At 41.3% G+C, this 16,393-nt stretch overlaps 1 protein-coding gene and 1 non-coding gene across 2 annotated transcripts in view; both read left to right on the top strand.

The window, feature by feature from the left end:
• Window positions 1-14,092, top strand: part of TTF2 (transcription termination factor, RNA polymerase II) — a 21,912-nt gene extending 7,820 nt beyond the window's left edge. The window contains exons 8-23 of the mRNA XM_010001445.1: window positions 889-970; window positions 1,288-1,401; window positions 2,335-2,485; window positions 3,539-3,607; window positions 3,977-4,013; window positions 4,614-4,804; window positions 5,623-5,776; window positions 6,524-6,615; window positions 7,379-7,461; window positions 7,899-8,038; window positions 8,833-9,003; window positions 9,589-9,647; window positions 10,735-10,888; window positions 11,945-12,027; window positions 13,063-13,137; window positions 13,948-14,092. Coding sequence (XP_009999747.1) covers window positions 889-970; window positions 1,288-1,401; window positions 2,335-2,485; window positions 3,539-3,607; window positions 3,977-4,013; window positions 4,614-4,804; window positions 5,623-5,776; window positions 6,524-6,615; window positions 7,379-7,461; window positions 7,899-8,038; window positions 8,833-9,003; window positions 9,589-9,647; window positions 10,735-10,888; window positions 11,945-12,027; window positions 13,063-13,137; window positions 13,948-14,092 — 1,800 coding nt within the window. The remainder of the gene's footprint in view (window positions 1-888; window positions 971-1,287; window positions 1,402-2,334; window positions 2,486-3,538; window positions 3,608-3,976; window positions 4,014-4,613; window positions 4,805-5,622; window positions 5,777-6,523; window positions 6,616-7,378; window positions 7,462-7,898; window positions 8,039-8,832; window positions 9,004-9,588; window positions 9,648-10,734; window positions 10,889-11,944; window positions 12,028-13,062; window positions 13,138-13,947) is intronic.
• A 2,209-nt stretch (window positions 14,093-16,301) lies between these two features.
• Window positions 16,302-16,384, top strand: TRNAL-CAG. The gene has a single exon. It is a non-coding gene; the product is annotated as a tRNA-Leu (tRNA).
• Window positions 16,385-16,393: the final 9 nt, after the last annotated feature.

Genomic DNA, 16,393 nt, shown 5'->3' with positions numbered 1-16,393 from the left:
ATTACTCTCTGCCCATGAGAGTTGCTTCAGTTGGCAAATACTAATGTTCTACCCTCTTGCTGTGGTGTTATCAGAATATTCAGTGCTTGAATGAAGTAGTAGTGCCTCAGACAAAGCAACCAACCCACAACCATTTGTTTTTAAAGGACTGGTGGAACAGAGCCAGGTCTCTAGTGAGAAACAGACTGAGAACCTTCTTATTGTTCTTTTCTCACAGCTAGGTCTTCCAGTGAGCTGTAAGAAATAGTCTTTTTAAAAAGTGATGATCAAGTTCATGCAACCCGCTGGTAGTCTATTCCGATCTGCCAAAGAGCAGTTCTTTATCAAGTTTTTCTTTCTCAACTTATGCCAAACCCATAGCTGACGTTATATGCAAGGTATGGAAAGCACATGCCTCTGCAGGATGGTGCATTGATGTCTGTATGTTGTGTCACTTGTCAGATCCTCTTGTGACCTTTTCAGTCCGAGGGAAGGCCATCTAATGTCTTACAATGACAGTACATTGTCCCTTTTCCTGTCTTTTTAAGAGTCCCTGGGGGTCTTAGCTTTGGTGAGAAAAGGGGAAGTGTTCGCAATCCCTCTCCTTGACATTGATGCCTGTTGTTAAGCAAGGTAGGCTTGGGTGGATCTTCCACCAGAACAAGCCTTTGACTGCTCTCAGAGGCACTTGGTTGGTTTGTGCATAAAGCATCAGCAAGACTGACCTGTGGTACTGCTGACCTCCCCTCTGCAGGAATCGCTTATCCCTCTCCATGTGGGAAAAAAAAGAAGTAGGCAGCCTCGTTTTGGTCGGATTGTGGTAGGACAGGAGGATAATTTGGCACTGGAAGCAGAAGTGTATAAACTTCGCAAGGCGTTTCCTTAAAATCCTCTGTCTCGCCCCCTCAGGTTCCGCTGCTGCTGCACCAAAAGCAGGCGCTTGCCTGGCTACTCTGGAGAGAGAGTCAGAGGCCATGTGGAGGAATTCTGGGTAAGCAATGGAACAGGAAAGTGGATTTTGGGGAGCAGATTTATGGCAGCAACACCTGGGCACATAACTTACTCTGAGGCCAGTAACTTTTTTAATATTTTTTTTGGAGGCCTATCAGGGAGCTTGTTTTTCTGTGCCCTTGGACTAATTACAGCTATTATCCCATTGCAAAAACATACCCTGAAATGGTCAGGCTTGTATCTTTATTTCCAGCATTGCCCAGGGCAATTTCAGTTGCAGGATTTACCTCAGTGTAGACCTAAGCTAGAGGGGCTCATTTCTGCAGCTTATCACAGCTTCTGTGCATCTTTTTCCAGCGGATGACATGGGCTTGGGGAAGACTCTGACGATGATTGCTCTCATTCTGGCTCAGAAGCAGCTGAAGACAGAGAAAAGAAAGGAGACATTACAAATATGGCTATCCAAAACTGGTACAGAATTGTTTCCATCATACAGTACATAAACTGTGATGCTGTGCCATGTGAAATGCCTCAAGTATTCTAGATTAATGACTTGTAGAATGACAGATTCTATCTGTGCTCACTTCCTTTCTGTAGGACTGTTCTGTTTGGGTTAATGTTTACTGCAGTCCATTTCAAGGCCTTTCTCTTGATCAGTGTCATTTTTTCTTCCATTGCATGTGTAGGATTTCCCAGCTGATTGCTTCATATTTTGGCGGTATTTATTTTCTTATTGGTTAGCTTCCTTAATCAGGTAAAGACAACATTATGCTGTTTTCAAAAAGATTTCATAGTTTTTTTCAATATATGCATAGTTTTCATAGCATAAGGACTTAAATAAGTTACTATGCCCCTTCCTGTGACTCATTTTTTCTTTTCTTTTTCCCCTACAAGATTACCTTTATCTTTGTAAGGAATGATAGAGTTTTTAAACAGTTATTGTTTCTGTGTCCACAACTTGTCACTGTCTCTGTCCTCATCAGATTGGTTGGACTACTTTTTCCTGTTTTGGCAAATTTAGTGAGGATGTGTTTCTTTTTGCTGTGTGGTTCAAAATAATAAAACGTCGGTCTTCTATGATATGAAAGTGTTTATTTGGAACTGTAATCTCAGGAGACATCAGGTTTAGTTCCTGAATTCTAATACTTCAGCTTTTCCAAAGGAAGTGCACAGAACTATAGGATAACTGAGTGGAGAGCAAGTGACACTTTAGTGCTTTAAGTAGGGTTTTTTCCACCCACAACTAGCAGTCCCCAAGAATGCAACATGGAGATGTTTGCCTCACAAACTGTGTTCACAGGAAAATAGGACCAATCTTCTTAACTGTTGTGACTTTCAAAACTTCTGTCTTTGTTGTAGTGTAATGTGAAGATGTTGACACCTGTCTGCAATATTTCCCTGCAGATTCTGCTGTTATCCCTTCCCATAGCACTTTAGTAATTTGTCCTGCGTCATTGATCCATCAGTGGAAGAAAGAGATTGACAGACATGTGGGCTATGGCAAACTGAAGGTGTATTTGTACCACGGGCCAAGCCGAGATAAACATGCAGAAACGTAAGTGCTAAACTGTAAATGTGACCAAGAAAACTAAAATGCTACTTAGTGAGATACCGTGTATGTCAGTGTTGGCTAGAGAATGATGGAAGAACTTCAAGTATGGAAATCATACAATCATAGAATGTATTGGGTTGGAAGGGACCTCTAAAGGTCATCTAGTCCAACCCCCCTACAGTGAGCAGGGACATCTCCAACTAGACCAAACTGCTCAGAGCCCCATCAAGCCTGACCTTGAATGTCTCCAAGGATGGGGCCTCCACCACCTCTCTAGGTAACCTATTCCAGTCATCCACCACCCTTATTTTTAAAGAACTTTTTCCTAATGTCAAGCCTGAATCTACCTTTTCTAACTTAAAACCATTACCCCTTGTCCTGTTGTTACATGCCCTTGTGAACAGGTCTTCCCCAGCCTTCTTATAGGCCCCTTTAAGGTATTGGAGGGTTGTTATAAGGTCCCCATAGAGTCTTTTTCAGACTGAACAGCCCCAACTCCCTCAGCCGGTCTTCTTAAGGGAGGTGCTCCAGTCCTCTGATCATTTTCAGTGCCCTCCTCTGGACATGCTCCAACAGGTCCATGTCCATGGGCTGGACACACTACTCCTGGTGAGGTCTCACCAGGGCAGCGTAGAGGGGCAGAATCACCTCTCTTGATCTGCTGGCCACTCTTCTTTTGATGCAGCCCAGGGTGTGGTTGGCCCTCTGGGTTGTGATTGCACATTGGTGGCTCATCAGAAAATTTTCTACCACACTTTATGCCATCCTGAGCAGTGTTTCTAGGTACCAGATTCTAAGTAGTGTTCATCTCATATGGAGTGTATTTTGCAGTACTGTCTTTTACCATCTTAAGCTTGCTATGTTTACTTTAACTATCCATAAAATGGGGACAACGTGCCCTTCCTGTTTGAGTGCTGTGAAGTTCTGTTTTCTGTAAAACTCTGCACGTCAGCACTTGTAGAACTGGCTGCTTAACCTTGAGCAGTTATCTTGCTGCCTTGCAAAATGAATTCCTCAACTGTGCTTGTTTCTGATCACTGCTTTCACTTTGTGCAGGCTCTCTGAATATGATGTTGTTGTCACAACCTACAGCCTTCTCACCAAGGAAATCTGGGTCAACATGATGTAGTGGTGAGAAGCTGTGCTGTTGTTGGAAAGTTGCCTTAATGTTTTGTTCTGAGGTGCTGCAAGCCATTAAGCACCTTATGCTACAGTGACCAGCTGGTTGAATTATATTTTTTCCTCTAAGCCCCCTGTTGAATTTGCACAGTAAAAATGAAGTGATGAAAGTGCTGTGAAGGGCAGAAAGAAAATGGGGGAAAAAATATTCACAATAAATCTGTTCTGTGATAATGCAGAATACACTGCAGTGAATAAATTGAAAATTCCTTAAAAATAATTTCAAGAGCACAATAATGAATCTCATACTCCTTCTTTTCAAGTGAGATGGTAAAGGAACACTAGAACTTCCCATTTGGTGTTTGCTGTTTGAAGCACTAATGTCACTTTAAAGTACCAGAAGCCTGTCATGGTCAGTCTCTGGGTCTGTCTGAGCTGAGATGGTGGCAGCTTATGTGCTGGACTCTTGAAGAAACAGCAGTGTATTTTATTTGAAAATAATAAAGTGAATGCTGAATGCTAACCAAACTTGGCTACCCAGTATAGAAGAAGTTCCTTGGTGGTAGATAATTTTATCTCCTACCTCTGCCCAGCTCTAGGTGTAGCTCTTAAGGAAAACAGGCCTTTGAATTATCTGGAACATCAAGGTGGCACCTGTAAAACTGTAGAGAGAGATTGAGAGATCAGAATAATTATAAATGTGCTCCTTGGTACCAGCCTAGCAAAATCTCACTGATATGGAATGTCTCTTGTGAAGAAAGAGGCAATAAAATGTTAAAAGCAAGAAAAACAGCAAAAGGTTAAAAAATATTAAGACCAGGCAAATAAGATTTCACAGGAGCTCTGGAGAGATTATTTTTTTGAGACCATCTCTCACATGAGACTAAGAGCTTGGATTACTGCTGACTAACATCAGGAAAAGGCCTCTTGCTGAAAAGTGTTTGCTTGTAGCTCTTTAGAGAGCCTAGTAGCATTATTGCTCTGTGCAAAAAACATTCTGCTTTTCTTTCAGAGCTGGTCATCTCCTTGTTCCCCTCTGCTCAGGGTAGCTTGGGCTCGAGTTATACTGGATGAAGCTCACAACGTTAAAAACCCAAGGGTTCAAACCTCTATAGCTGTGTGCAAACTGAGAGCCAATGCCAGATGGGCTGTCACTGGGACACCAATACAGAACAACTTACTGGACATGTACTCTCTCCTAAGGTGAGCTGACTGCAAGTGAACACAGGGACAGGGCTTCAGTTCCAGTAGTTCTTTGTTGATGAAGTGCTAAAATTGCTCCTCACTTTGAGAGGTTTCTAAGATACATGGGTTAGCAAGAGTAGTTAGATGACTGCTTCAGGCACTGGTTGCAAAGTCTGTGATGGAGGCATTGCAAAAGGCTGACCATGTGTCTGCTATTGCATGTAGCTAGTCTGCTTCTATAGAGCACAAAGGGGACAATACTTCAGATCTCCTGTACCTCCAGTATGAAAAGCCATAAAACCAATTTTAATGAACAGAAGTTTTGTGTGATAATCCTTATTTCTACCAGGTTGCACTGGTAGGACCTTATTAAAGAGTGTTGCCCTACAAGCATGTTGAAGGAGAGGGTGAAAACTGAGGCTTCTCTAAACAAATGATAAACAGGTTAACCTCTGTGTTCCTCATTGCTCAGGGGGGGAAGATAATTAATTTTCAAGTAAGGGGTATGGGATTCTGAAATGACAAATGAATATGCTTTTTGGCAAGTGCCTCTGCACCTTGGTGCAACTTTTGTTGGTGATGGTTGAAACATAATGAGGTAAGAGGAATTGACAGGTACAGAATCAGAAAGATGCTTTCATAGCGTTAGTGATGGTGAGACATTTTAGCAAACAAGTTATCAGTACCATTACACTGGAAGTGTTTTACTGCTCCTTGCAGTTATGGCATTTGAAAATGGCATGTTTTGCACAGCAGGGAGTTTTGTTCTGGTTACTTGAAAGTAGCTGAAGAACTCTTCTTCCCTTGGTGTGAAGTCTCCTTCCTTCCTGTCCTAGGTTTCTACGTTGCTCTCCTTTTGATGAATACAAAGTGTGGAAGTATCAGGTAGATAACAACTCAAAGAAGGGAGGAGAGAGGCTAAGCCTCTTAACCAGGAGCCTCTTACTACGGAGAACTAAGGACCAGCTGGATTCATCTGGCAAGCCCTTGGTAAGTACTTCACCTTCCACAACTAGGCAATGGTACCTTTGTTTTCCTTGCAGCAGCCAGTTAGTTATTTATGTGTATAAATTTGTTAATGGGTGGGTTTTCATGTCTGCTGTAGTCTTTTGAGCAAGTGGAGTGAACGCCTGTGGGGTGCTTTGATGGAATTAGCTAGAAAGCAGAAATACACAGAATAATGAAATCGTTTAGTTACAAATCATGTGCAAACAAGAATATGGCAGATACTTGCAAGTAGATGTCCGCTTAGTGGAAAGTTAGCTTAAGTCTCTGAGAATCAAAGCTGCTGCATGTCAAATAGATCTGGTGCATGCTGGTGCATGGGCTTTCTGCATTAGTCTTTGCAAAGAATCTGTTAAACAGAGTCAGTTTTGTTGTCTGCCTGTAAGCAGAGTGTAGTTTTGGTGTGCTGTCTGAATCTGAGTGGGGAACTGAGAAGCTACTTTTACAATGCTGAATTAATCCTTCTGTGGTAGTTACATGGCAGTCCATACTTAGTTGTTCATGTCTTTTGTTATTGTAATAAAGATTTTATCTTGAGTGTTAACCAGGCTACTTGGAGTTCTAAGAGTATCTGTGTTGTGCTATAGTTGCATTAATATAAATAATTTAATGAAGAAACAGTTATCTTCTGATACCAAAAAAACCTGTGTTAAATCTTGGAATGCATGTGCGTGTGATGCTGTGTAAGATTTTTGCACTATGTACTATGCGTTCTGTGTATTTTTACTTCAGGTATCTCTGCCCCAGCGTAGCACACAGGTGCATCAGTTGAAACTTTCAGCAGAGGAGCAGTCTGTGTACAATGTGCTCTTTGCAAGATCCAGGTATGAATGTGGGTAGAGAGAGGGTATTTTGTGGTTTTGTTTCTTACTGGTGTGAAAGATCTGAAAGAGAAATCCGCTTTAGGTGAGAAGAACTTTTGGATAAATTCCTGTTAATTTTTCTCTTTCTGACTGTCAAGCATGTTTGAAAATACATTGCTTGTTCTGGTAATGGTGGAAACTGATTGATTTCTTTCTCCCATATGTTCATGCCTTGTATGAGCTTTGTATTTTAGCCATTCACTTATGTCTCGTTGATTTAAAGACTATAAAGACTCAGAGATGCAGTGGTAGTTCCTAAATGGTAACATGCCAGCACCTGTAAAGGAGAAAATATATCTTCTTTGCCCTGTGATATCTCTACCATTGGAAATTATGCTGGCTGCTAGATGGCTGTAATGCAAGCCAGCATCACTTTGTATTCTCTAGGGTCTCTCTCAACAATGTTGCTGTAAAGATTCTTCCTTTCTTTTAAATATACATTGAAAGATGTCTTTTTATTATGAAGAATGTTATCCGTTGGGCCCTGGCTCCTTTTATACTCAGGGTAGTTCAATAAGGAGACTTGCTTCCTCTTGTGTTTGCTGTAATGAGTCTTGATTTTGATTGTGTTCAAGTTAAACAAAACTGGGGTTTTTTTTGTGCTAATTTTGTAACTAAATAATACCTTCCTTGTCTTAATATATCGTCAGCTTGCCTTTTTAAGCTCAGGTCCCTGACTTTTTTTCCTGCTGTAAATCCCACAGTCTTTGTCTTGTTTTTCCAGAGCAACACTACAATCCTACCTAAAGAGACAAGAGGAGAAAAATGAAGGCAGAGAGTGTGCTGATGGTAACCCATTTGAGAAAGGTAAAAACATATACAGAGTGATAAGGAGGGGGAACAGACCTGGCCACCTGGGTTCAGGATTTAGACATTTTTTGGGTAATGCTTTCCTGATGTTATGAAGAATCCTGCCATATCCTTCTAAAAGTCTGTTCTCACTGTTTTGTGGCTCTAGGCAAATGTCTTAACATCCCTAGGTCTAAAATTGCCCTCTGAAATGAAGTTCTAATTGCTCAGAGAAGAGATGTCAGTATTAGTATAACGTATATGGTACTCTGTGTTGCGTGGGTTGATACTTGGGGTTTTTTTCTGTAACTGGGGTTTGGTGGGTTCCTATGTTAAATCAGGTGTTTGCCTGTTGGTTCTTGTCTCTTACTGATTAAAGTTTTGCTGGAGGTGGATGGGCAGCACTTGGAAATGCCTCCAAGAGCTCTTCATATTTTTTCTTCCTTCCTTGACAGTTGCACAAGAGTTTGGGGTCAGTCAAAAGGAATTTCTAGCAGGCTCCCAAACTGCCTCCCAAGTTTCAAGCACTGTCCATGTCTTGTCCATGCTGTTGAGGCTCCGTCAGTGCTGCTGCCATCTCTCCTTACTGAAAGTGGTAATTGCATTTTATTGTAGTGATGTGTTGTTGTTTTTTTTTTCCTGGAGACTTTTAAAAGTGTTTGTGAAAGTTAACAGACTTTTAACCTCCTTGCATCTCTTAGGTAGGGGTGTATGAACTGAGCTGTTTTGAAGACTCTTGTGTTTTACAGCCCAAGAGGTTTTAGATGGACGAGCTTCCTACTGAAAAGTTCCCCAGCATCACCTATGGTGGGCAGCTGTGTCTCTGGAAATACCTTCATTCAGATTTAAAAAAGAAAAAAAAAAAGAAAAAAAAAAAGAAGAATTTTACTGGCGAAGAAATCTTGATCTTAACCTAGTCTTGAAGAGTGCACAGGTGTAGCCTGTTTCAAAGGCTTCTGTACTGGAATGGTCTGCAAGTGCCTTGGCTGAAGTTGCCTTGCATGAAGTAGATTTTCGGAAGTTTTTGCTCTGTCATGTAAAGCAGCTGTAGAGTAAGACCAGATACTAAGGGATTAGTCAGGGATTTATCTTCCAACAACTTTCATCCTGCAGTTGTTAAATGCTGTGGGATGGGGAATCTGAGGAGACTGGACTGCAGAAGATGGCTGAACTCAGATGCTTTCCTTACGCTGTCTCTTTGGGCAGAATAAGGGGCCTAAGGGACTGTTGATCTGACCCAGCAGTGTTTCTTAATCGTTCTGTCTTCATACTGCATAGCTTCCTTCAAACCCACTGTCCTCAGCAGTCATTGTGCAGACTGTGGATTGGTACTGAATCTGATCTCAGGCTTGACTGTGATTCCTTACTATATTTCTTTCTTTCCCACAGGCTCTGGACCAAGTGAACTTGAACAATGAAGGGCTTTCTCTCTCCGTTGAGGAACAACTTAGTGCTTTGACCCTGTCTGAGCTCCAGACTCCTGATTCCAAGTCAACAGTCTACCTCAATGGCACAGCTTTTGAAACAGATATATTTGAAGTCACCAGGGAGAGCACCAAGGTATTGTGGTTGTGACTTTCTTACCTTCCGCAAGAAGCTTTGATTTAAACACTTTTCCTTTTAAATTGTTAATGAATTATCACATGTTGGTAATTGCAGATCAGGCTAAGTTGGCAATTTACACTAAATCAGGGGAGTAGACTGATAGTCCACTGAACCCCTACTGGGAAGGCTCCAGTTTACCAAGTGTTGATGGCTAATTCTAATAAAGCTGTGAGAATCTGGATTGTGCTGAAAAACTGCCAGTGAAAATCTTGAGCACCAGAGTCACAGAAGTTTAGAAAAGCGTGTGAGAGCACAGTGCCTGGGAGGAGGTAGAAAAAATGGGATGGCAGCAAAAGGAGACGTGGCAATAACTTGGCTTCTCACAAGAGGGTTGAAACAAGTTTGTATGATTTGATTTCTTAACTCTGTTGTCCATGGTGGGAGCATTCTTACTAATGACTATTAAAATATCTTGGAAATCTGAGCATGGAAGAAATTCCAGTTGAAGAGTTATTTTGATAACTTCCTATCTTAGCAAATAATAGGCAAGCATGAGCTGGGTAAAGACAGCAAGCAGTCTAACTTGTTTTTCCCCTGCAGATAGCTCACCTCTTGGCTGAACTGAAGACTATTCAGAGTCACTCAGAGTCTCAAAAAAGGTTAGTAAATATCCTTTTCTTTAGTTGTAGTGATGGAGAGACAGCAGGAGAAATAGTTTATAACAATTGAATACGAAACTTCTGATATGGTAAAACAGCAGCAGTACTGCAATAGTTGAAAGCCAATTGTGAGAAAAAAACAAAAACAAAAAAAACACTAAAATGAAAGAGAGTAGTTTAAGAAGTAGGTAAGTGTAATTATAGGAGAATGTGTGAGAAAACTCAGGCCTTGAGGTCACAGAGGACTTTTCACCAAGAGCAAAACTGGGAAGAATTTGTGCTGAGAAATACTTGCTTTGGCTCTGCAACCCACACCCCCCAAAAAGTGGGTGAATAAAGTAGTGGTTAAAGCTGAACCTGTTTGAGATAAAGGAATAAGCTGGTCAGAGAAATTAAGCGTTGCTGAAGTCCTACAGCTCTCACCACACAAGTTTTTTCTTTGCTCTGCACCAGACTGCAGTGTTACAGGTTTTCTGCTTTGTTTGCACCTGAAACAGTTACAGGTGTGGGGCTGCAACACCTCTGTTTTGTTGGGGGTGGATTGGAAGTGGAAGTCCTGTTCTTGGGCAACTCTGGAGTTGCACCATATGTAGAAAGCTTTTTCTCCAAAGTTTTTTCCAAAAAGCATTCCTACCATAAGAATGGGAACACCACCATGACTTTTGTTCCCTACCAAAAAGCTATCAAATAAATTAGTGCCTCCAAAACTGTTTAATCCAAAAAGTGTGGGGAGTGAGAGGCACACAGGTATCCAAGTTTGGTGTTGATATCAATTCATTTTATAGAAGAAGCTTAGAATTGTGATTGGTAGGTGGCAAAACCCAAAAATAGAAAAATAAAACCCCAAAAATAGAGATTGTAAGTTATAGACTTAATTTGTCTGAAGTTTACTGTGCTTTAGCCTTCTGCAGCAGGTTCTATAACTACTCCTACAGGTGCATCTATTTCTAAGTTGGGAAGGGATGTGGCTCCAGTCTGCAATGGGGAAGAGTGCCTGAATCATTGTCTCCTCTTGCATGAAACACTGTAATAACCAAACTGTCCAGTACACACAGGACTTGTTCTAAACTCCCTGTTCTGTCCCCAGTGTTATTGTGTCTCAGTGGACGAGTATGTTGAAAGTTGTGGCTGTGCACCTCCAGCGACTAGGGCTGAAGTATGCGACAGTGGATGGCTCTGTCAATCCTAAACAGAGAATGGATGTGGTAGAAGAGTTCAACAACAACCCCAAAGGGCCTCAGGTATGCAGTCAGGGCAGGAAAACAACTTCCAAAATAAGGTGACATCTCTGTGACTTCATTTTGCATTTTTGAGGTGTCTTTTTTTTTCCCCCCCTTTTTATAGATTTTTTTTTTTTTTAAATTATTAACTACTTATTAACTACAGTGTTTTGTAGTTTCTAGTCTGAAATTTTGGCTAGAGCAAGGAAGCTTGCCAGGTGACTAAAGAAGACTGAATCCAAACTCACTCTTCATCCTGCTACACTTTAATCTGAACACTGATGTTTCTGTGATTGAGACAGGACAGACTGTCTCCTCTGTGGATGAATCCGTGACTGTCAGTGGAGGATGTGGTGCATTAGCTAGTTTTCTTTGCTGGATTTCTTGAACAAGCCACTGTCTGCAAAACAGATGTTTCTCCATCTAGCTTTGAACTTAAACAAAAGAAGATTTCTGCCAGCTATATGAATAGCTGACCCCTTAAACAAGATCAGGATTTTAAGGTACCATACCACAAAATTGAGTAGTGTTTGTTTATATATGATACATAAACTTGATTCAAGTGTTTCTGTCCTCAACTAAATTATTTTCCTGCTGTACAATAAATCTTCATTAAATTGACCATCTGCTATATTGCTCTTTCTCTCCAGCTGCTCATCTTTTTTGAAATAACAGGTTATACGGAAACAAAGAGAAAGAAGTAGCAGGCCATTTGAGTCCAGTTGCCTGTAATCATTACTGTTAAATCAGAGTTGGTGCTGACTGCTATTGGAGAGGCTGGTCATTTGAGTGGGACATGGAGAGAGCCTAAACTTTTTAGTCCTTTCTCTAGTCTGTAAAAACTAGGGGTAATGCATGTGGAATGGTAAGCTGGTGCCTCTGAGCCATGACTTCTCTGTCCTGGCTTCTGTGTCTTATCAAGCTGCATCTGGCAAGCTCCCAAATACATAATAAATGTACACATGCAATATAAATATGAAAAACAGATACTTCAGTTCAAATTCATATGTGTAGTATACAAAGCATTCATTTTCTGGAAACATGCTCATTAATTTAACTCTCTTTTGGCCTTTGAAGGTAATGTTGGTCTCATTGCTGGCTGGAGGTGTTGGCCTGAACTTGACTGGAGGAAACCACCTATTTCTTCTTGACATCCACTGGTAAAAATAAATATAAGTTCCACCCCAGAGAGTGTATGTAGGGCATGCTGTTTGCTTTCTGACCCATGTGTATTGTAACTTCTGATATAGTTGGGTTAGGAGGGAAGTGTTAAATTGAAATTAGGAGTTGTAGTGTTTTTACCACAGCCTTCATCCAAGACACTGATTTGTCAATCCAGTGCTCACCACCATGAAATACAGTTTTGTAGGGATAAAAAAAAAATAGAGGAGCATAGCAGTGATCACAAGAAGCCAGTGTGCAGTCTGTGTCACAAAAGGGTACTGGAGAGTTGGTAGTCCCTGGCTTAATGTATTGCAGTGATTAAAAAATAGTACAGTAATGCCTACAAGGAATTTGTCTTGAAGCAAACTGATGGTTGTGCATAGACAGTCATCAGGCATAGCAGGTGTACCTTGGGGTTTTACAGGGCTATGAAAGCACTGCAGGAGAGCTCGTGGTATTTATGTTGTCTCTGGAAGTCAGTATGACTTTTTAAACTGAATGTTACTTATGGGAACTTGCAAAGCAACATGTTTTAGTACAAAGCCAGCCACTGAGTAGCAGCATTAAGAACACACTTCTACAGTATTATTATTTCTACAATGTTATGCCAACAAGTATTCCCTGTAACTGCGTGCCAAATGGAGCTGCTTTTTATGTAAATATTCCTGACTGAAGGCCTCTTTTGATGGAGTTTACCTTCCTGCCTTATCCTCCTCACCAGCCACTCAGCTTTCTGTGAGTGCTAACTACTGGCCAGCAGTGTGGGACTGCATGGAACACTGGCCTAATTCACACACCTGACTGTGTATGGACTTGTAGCACAGTCCTACCAAGGGGCAAATCCAGTGGGGTGAATACTGGTGGTCAAGCTAGTAAACCTAAGGTAACCTTGGAGCAGTTTTAGTTCTACAGAGGAAGAAAACGGGATGTGCTGGAGGCAGACAGAGGGAAGCACAGAGGCTTTGATATTTCTCTTATTTCTGAACATAAGCCTTTAAGTTTTGTGGTTTGTTTTGTTTTTTTCCCCCCAGGAATCCTGCTCTCGAGGAGCAGGCGTCTGACCGCATTTACCGAGTGGGGCAGCAGAAGGATGTTGTGATACACAGGTCAGGAGTTTCCTCAGCAGTAGATGAGGCTGTTCCTGCTCATGTACTGTCTGGCTATAGTTGGTGAAACAAGGCCTTGCTTGATGCTTGTTGCTTTTCCTCAAGCTAGGCATGAGGTCTGACAGTGGGACTGGGGTTTGGGCCCTCGGGTGGAGACCACAGAAAAATGTTTCTGTGTGGCACTTACCAGCACGTTGCTGTCCTGACAGGTAGCAATGGTCTGTTGTTTTACAGCCTGTGGTTTAGTGGGTATGTCCTGCTCATTCCTGAGAACAATTCAAGCACTGAGTTCTTTCTCTTCTCTTACCGAGAGGAGATTTTTTCACTGTTCTCTCTGAGCCTGGACCTTTCTGATATCACTAATGTAAACATACAGAGCACTTAAAATAAGTGGCAAACTTGCCTTTTAGAAAAAGCATTGTTATTTTCAGTACTGAAAGGCTAGCTTAGTTTTGTAAATGCACATTCAAAGCAACTGGAATCTAAAGTGCTATTTTGTCTATGATGCTTTTAGTCTAATAGGTGCCATCAGTTATCAAGCAATCATGACAGGATTTTGTCACAGAATTGCTGTTGCTTCCCATGACCAAAGCTGAGGCCTAAAGTGCACAGACTTTTATTTGAAATGATATAATGCTTATATATGAGAACAGCTATTTTCTGTGCACAGGTGTATTTTGCAGTTACATAATAGGCTGTTAATACTGAAGTTGGGACACTTTGGAAGTTTACTAGGGAAATATTTACATAATGCTAATAATTTTTCCTAGCAGTTGAGATGATGTGGCTTTGGTGTTTTCATTTGTTTAGGTTTGTCTGCGAAGGAACGGTAGAAGAAAAGATTGTACAACTCCAAAGAAGGAAGAAAGTTCTTGCCCAGCAGGTGCTGTCAGGCAAAGGGGAGACCTTCACTAAGCTCACCCTGGCTGACCTCAAAGTTATCTTTGGCATATAATTATCACTCATTATACAAAACAGACAGTGAATTTTATACCTACAGCTATGCAGGCTTTGACAAAGGACTGCTGCTTAAGGTGGTCATTTATTTTGGACAAACTACATTTTTGTGACTGTTCCAGGAAGAAAAGTTACCAACTTCAGGAATTTGTTTTAATACTAAAATTACAGTGTTCATCCAAAGACTAATAAAGCTGTAAGTTAATCTGTTGTTTTAAACACTTTTGAATAAATATTAAGAATAAACATTTGCTTTTTTCTTGGATTCCTTTGTATGCTGTTTAGTTAGAAAACTTTCTTTCCTCTTCAAGACAGGAAAAGCACAGGCATAAGTGAAACAACAACAAGAGACAAGAGTGAGGTAGGAAAGTTTAGAGGTTGGGTGGGCATGAGGAAAGAAAACACAAATTACTACAGTGCTAAAAAGACTGTATAAACTCTAGAATGTATAAGTAACAAAACAAAAGAAGGTTTTAGAGGAATACTTAATTTCCTGTTTTGCTCCTCAGAAGGATGTCTTGTATCTAAGTGGAGAAGTATTTCTTTGTCCTTATTCAAGCAGGAAGGAGATTTCTGTTATGTTCCTGTGAAACCGAATCTGATTGTTGTGGAGTTTTGTTTTTGTTTTGGTTTTTTTCCAGAGTATGAAATAGCATAGGGTTTCCTTGGTGTAAACCTTCTTATGTAGACTTTCTTCTTCCTTAGAAGGTGCTCCCAGTTTTTAATAGTAGATGAGTTGCAAGTCCTTGATTAATGGTTTGTGCTCTTTCTCCTGTCAGAAGTGGTATCTGCTGGTCAGTGAAAGTTTTAGGCAACTGTTCTTCCTTGGTAGTGCATCTTCCACCTCCCCCTCATGTGTCCCCAGCCATATCCACATATCCATTTCTAAGAGATCTGGCACAGTTCCCATAAGCTGAGGGCCTTTGAGGTCAGTTGGGGGCCTTTGAAGAATTTCATTTTAATGTTCAGTGGTAGAGCATGACAAGTTAGAATGTACATAAGAGACTGGGTGTTGGTTCATGTACTGTCACTCCCCGTGCAATAAGATGATAGCATTGGGTAGCATTTCAAGTGAAGGAGGGCAGTGTTTGCTGATCAGTGGTTCTTGTTGGTACAACAAGGTCCTTGTAGAAGTCATGTGGCTCTGTTAGTCACTTCTGTTACTTGCCTTGATATGATGTGCAAGTGAAGCTGTAGGATTATTCCCATTTATTGCACAGTTGTAGGGGCTAGAGGACACTCACCAAAATACAAATTATTATTCCTTGTTTATGCCATAAATTGAGCCATGGTGGAAGTGCCTTGAGCAGCTCTTGGAACCAAGGGCGACTGCGTTTAACCATCATCTTAGTTTGTGGAACATTGTAGCAAGGCAAATGAGAAAGGCACCCTGATTTTCTGGAAAACACATCAAAGCATCTGTTTGATTCCACAAAACAAGGAGCCATGGACTAACTTTCCAAATTTACTTTCTTTTGGTTGGGATGTTTTACATGAGCAGAACTTGCATTGTAGTTTGTCTGGAATTTGTGTGCAGTCTCCTCCCTTTCCTTGGAGCAGCCGTTAGCCTGGCAGGTTTCCTTCTTTAATGTGTATTACTAAGTATAGTTGAAATGGATCTCTTGCACACAATGTCCCTTCAGCCTTTGTTTCTCCCTTTGGCTGAATTTATCTGTAGTCCCAGTGCAGTATAACTAATTAGATAGGTATTGTCCTGGGAGTTAATAGGTTTTTTTCTATTCATATTAAGTTCTCTCCAGGAAAGGGCTTTCTGCCTCTCTTAGGAAACCTGCATAACCAGTGGGTTACGAAGTGACATTCAGCTCAGTTCACAGAAGTTCTGAAGCTGAAGGTCTAACAAATACCTCCTGTTTCCTGAAATGGCAATGGATGCAACTAGAAGACATGGATGAAGAATCAGTGGGTTTGGTATTTAAAGTCAATTTGTTTAAGGAATTTTGTCACATGGTGGTGGGGAAATGTGTGGGGTTTTTTGTTGGACTTTGGCTTGTGCTTTTCAGAACTGGGCAAAATCGCGTCTGAAAACACTACTGTGCTGCCCGCGTGCATTGAGGTGTTTGTGTCTCACTGCAACACCACAACTCCGGGGCTCGGTTTCCTTACAGAAGAGAAATCCCCCGGGGCAGCACGAGGCGGCGGCTGCGGGAGGAGGTGGAATGGGGCCGATGGAAAACTCGCTTCCATGAGTCAGGATGGCCGAGCGGTCTAAGGCGCTGCGTTCAGGTCGCAGTCTCCCCTGGAGGCGTGGGTTCGAATCCCACTCCTGACAACGCTTTTT

The sequence above is a fragment of the Chaetura pelagica genome, unplaced genomic scaffold (assembly GCF_000747805.2).
Source record: "Chaetura pelagica isolate M959 unplaced genomic scaffold, ChaPel_1.0 scaffold377, whole genome shotgun sequence".
Classification (NCBI taxonomy): Eukaryota; Metazoa; Chordata; class Aves; order Apodiformes; family Apodidae; genus Chaetura; species Chaetura pelagica.
This window is presented reverse-complemented; position numbering and strand designations above follow the sequence as displayed.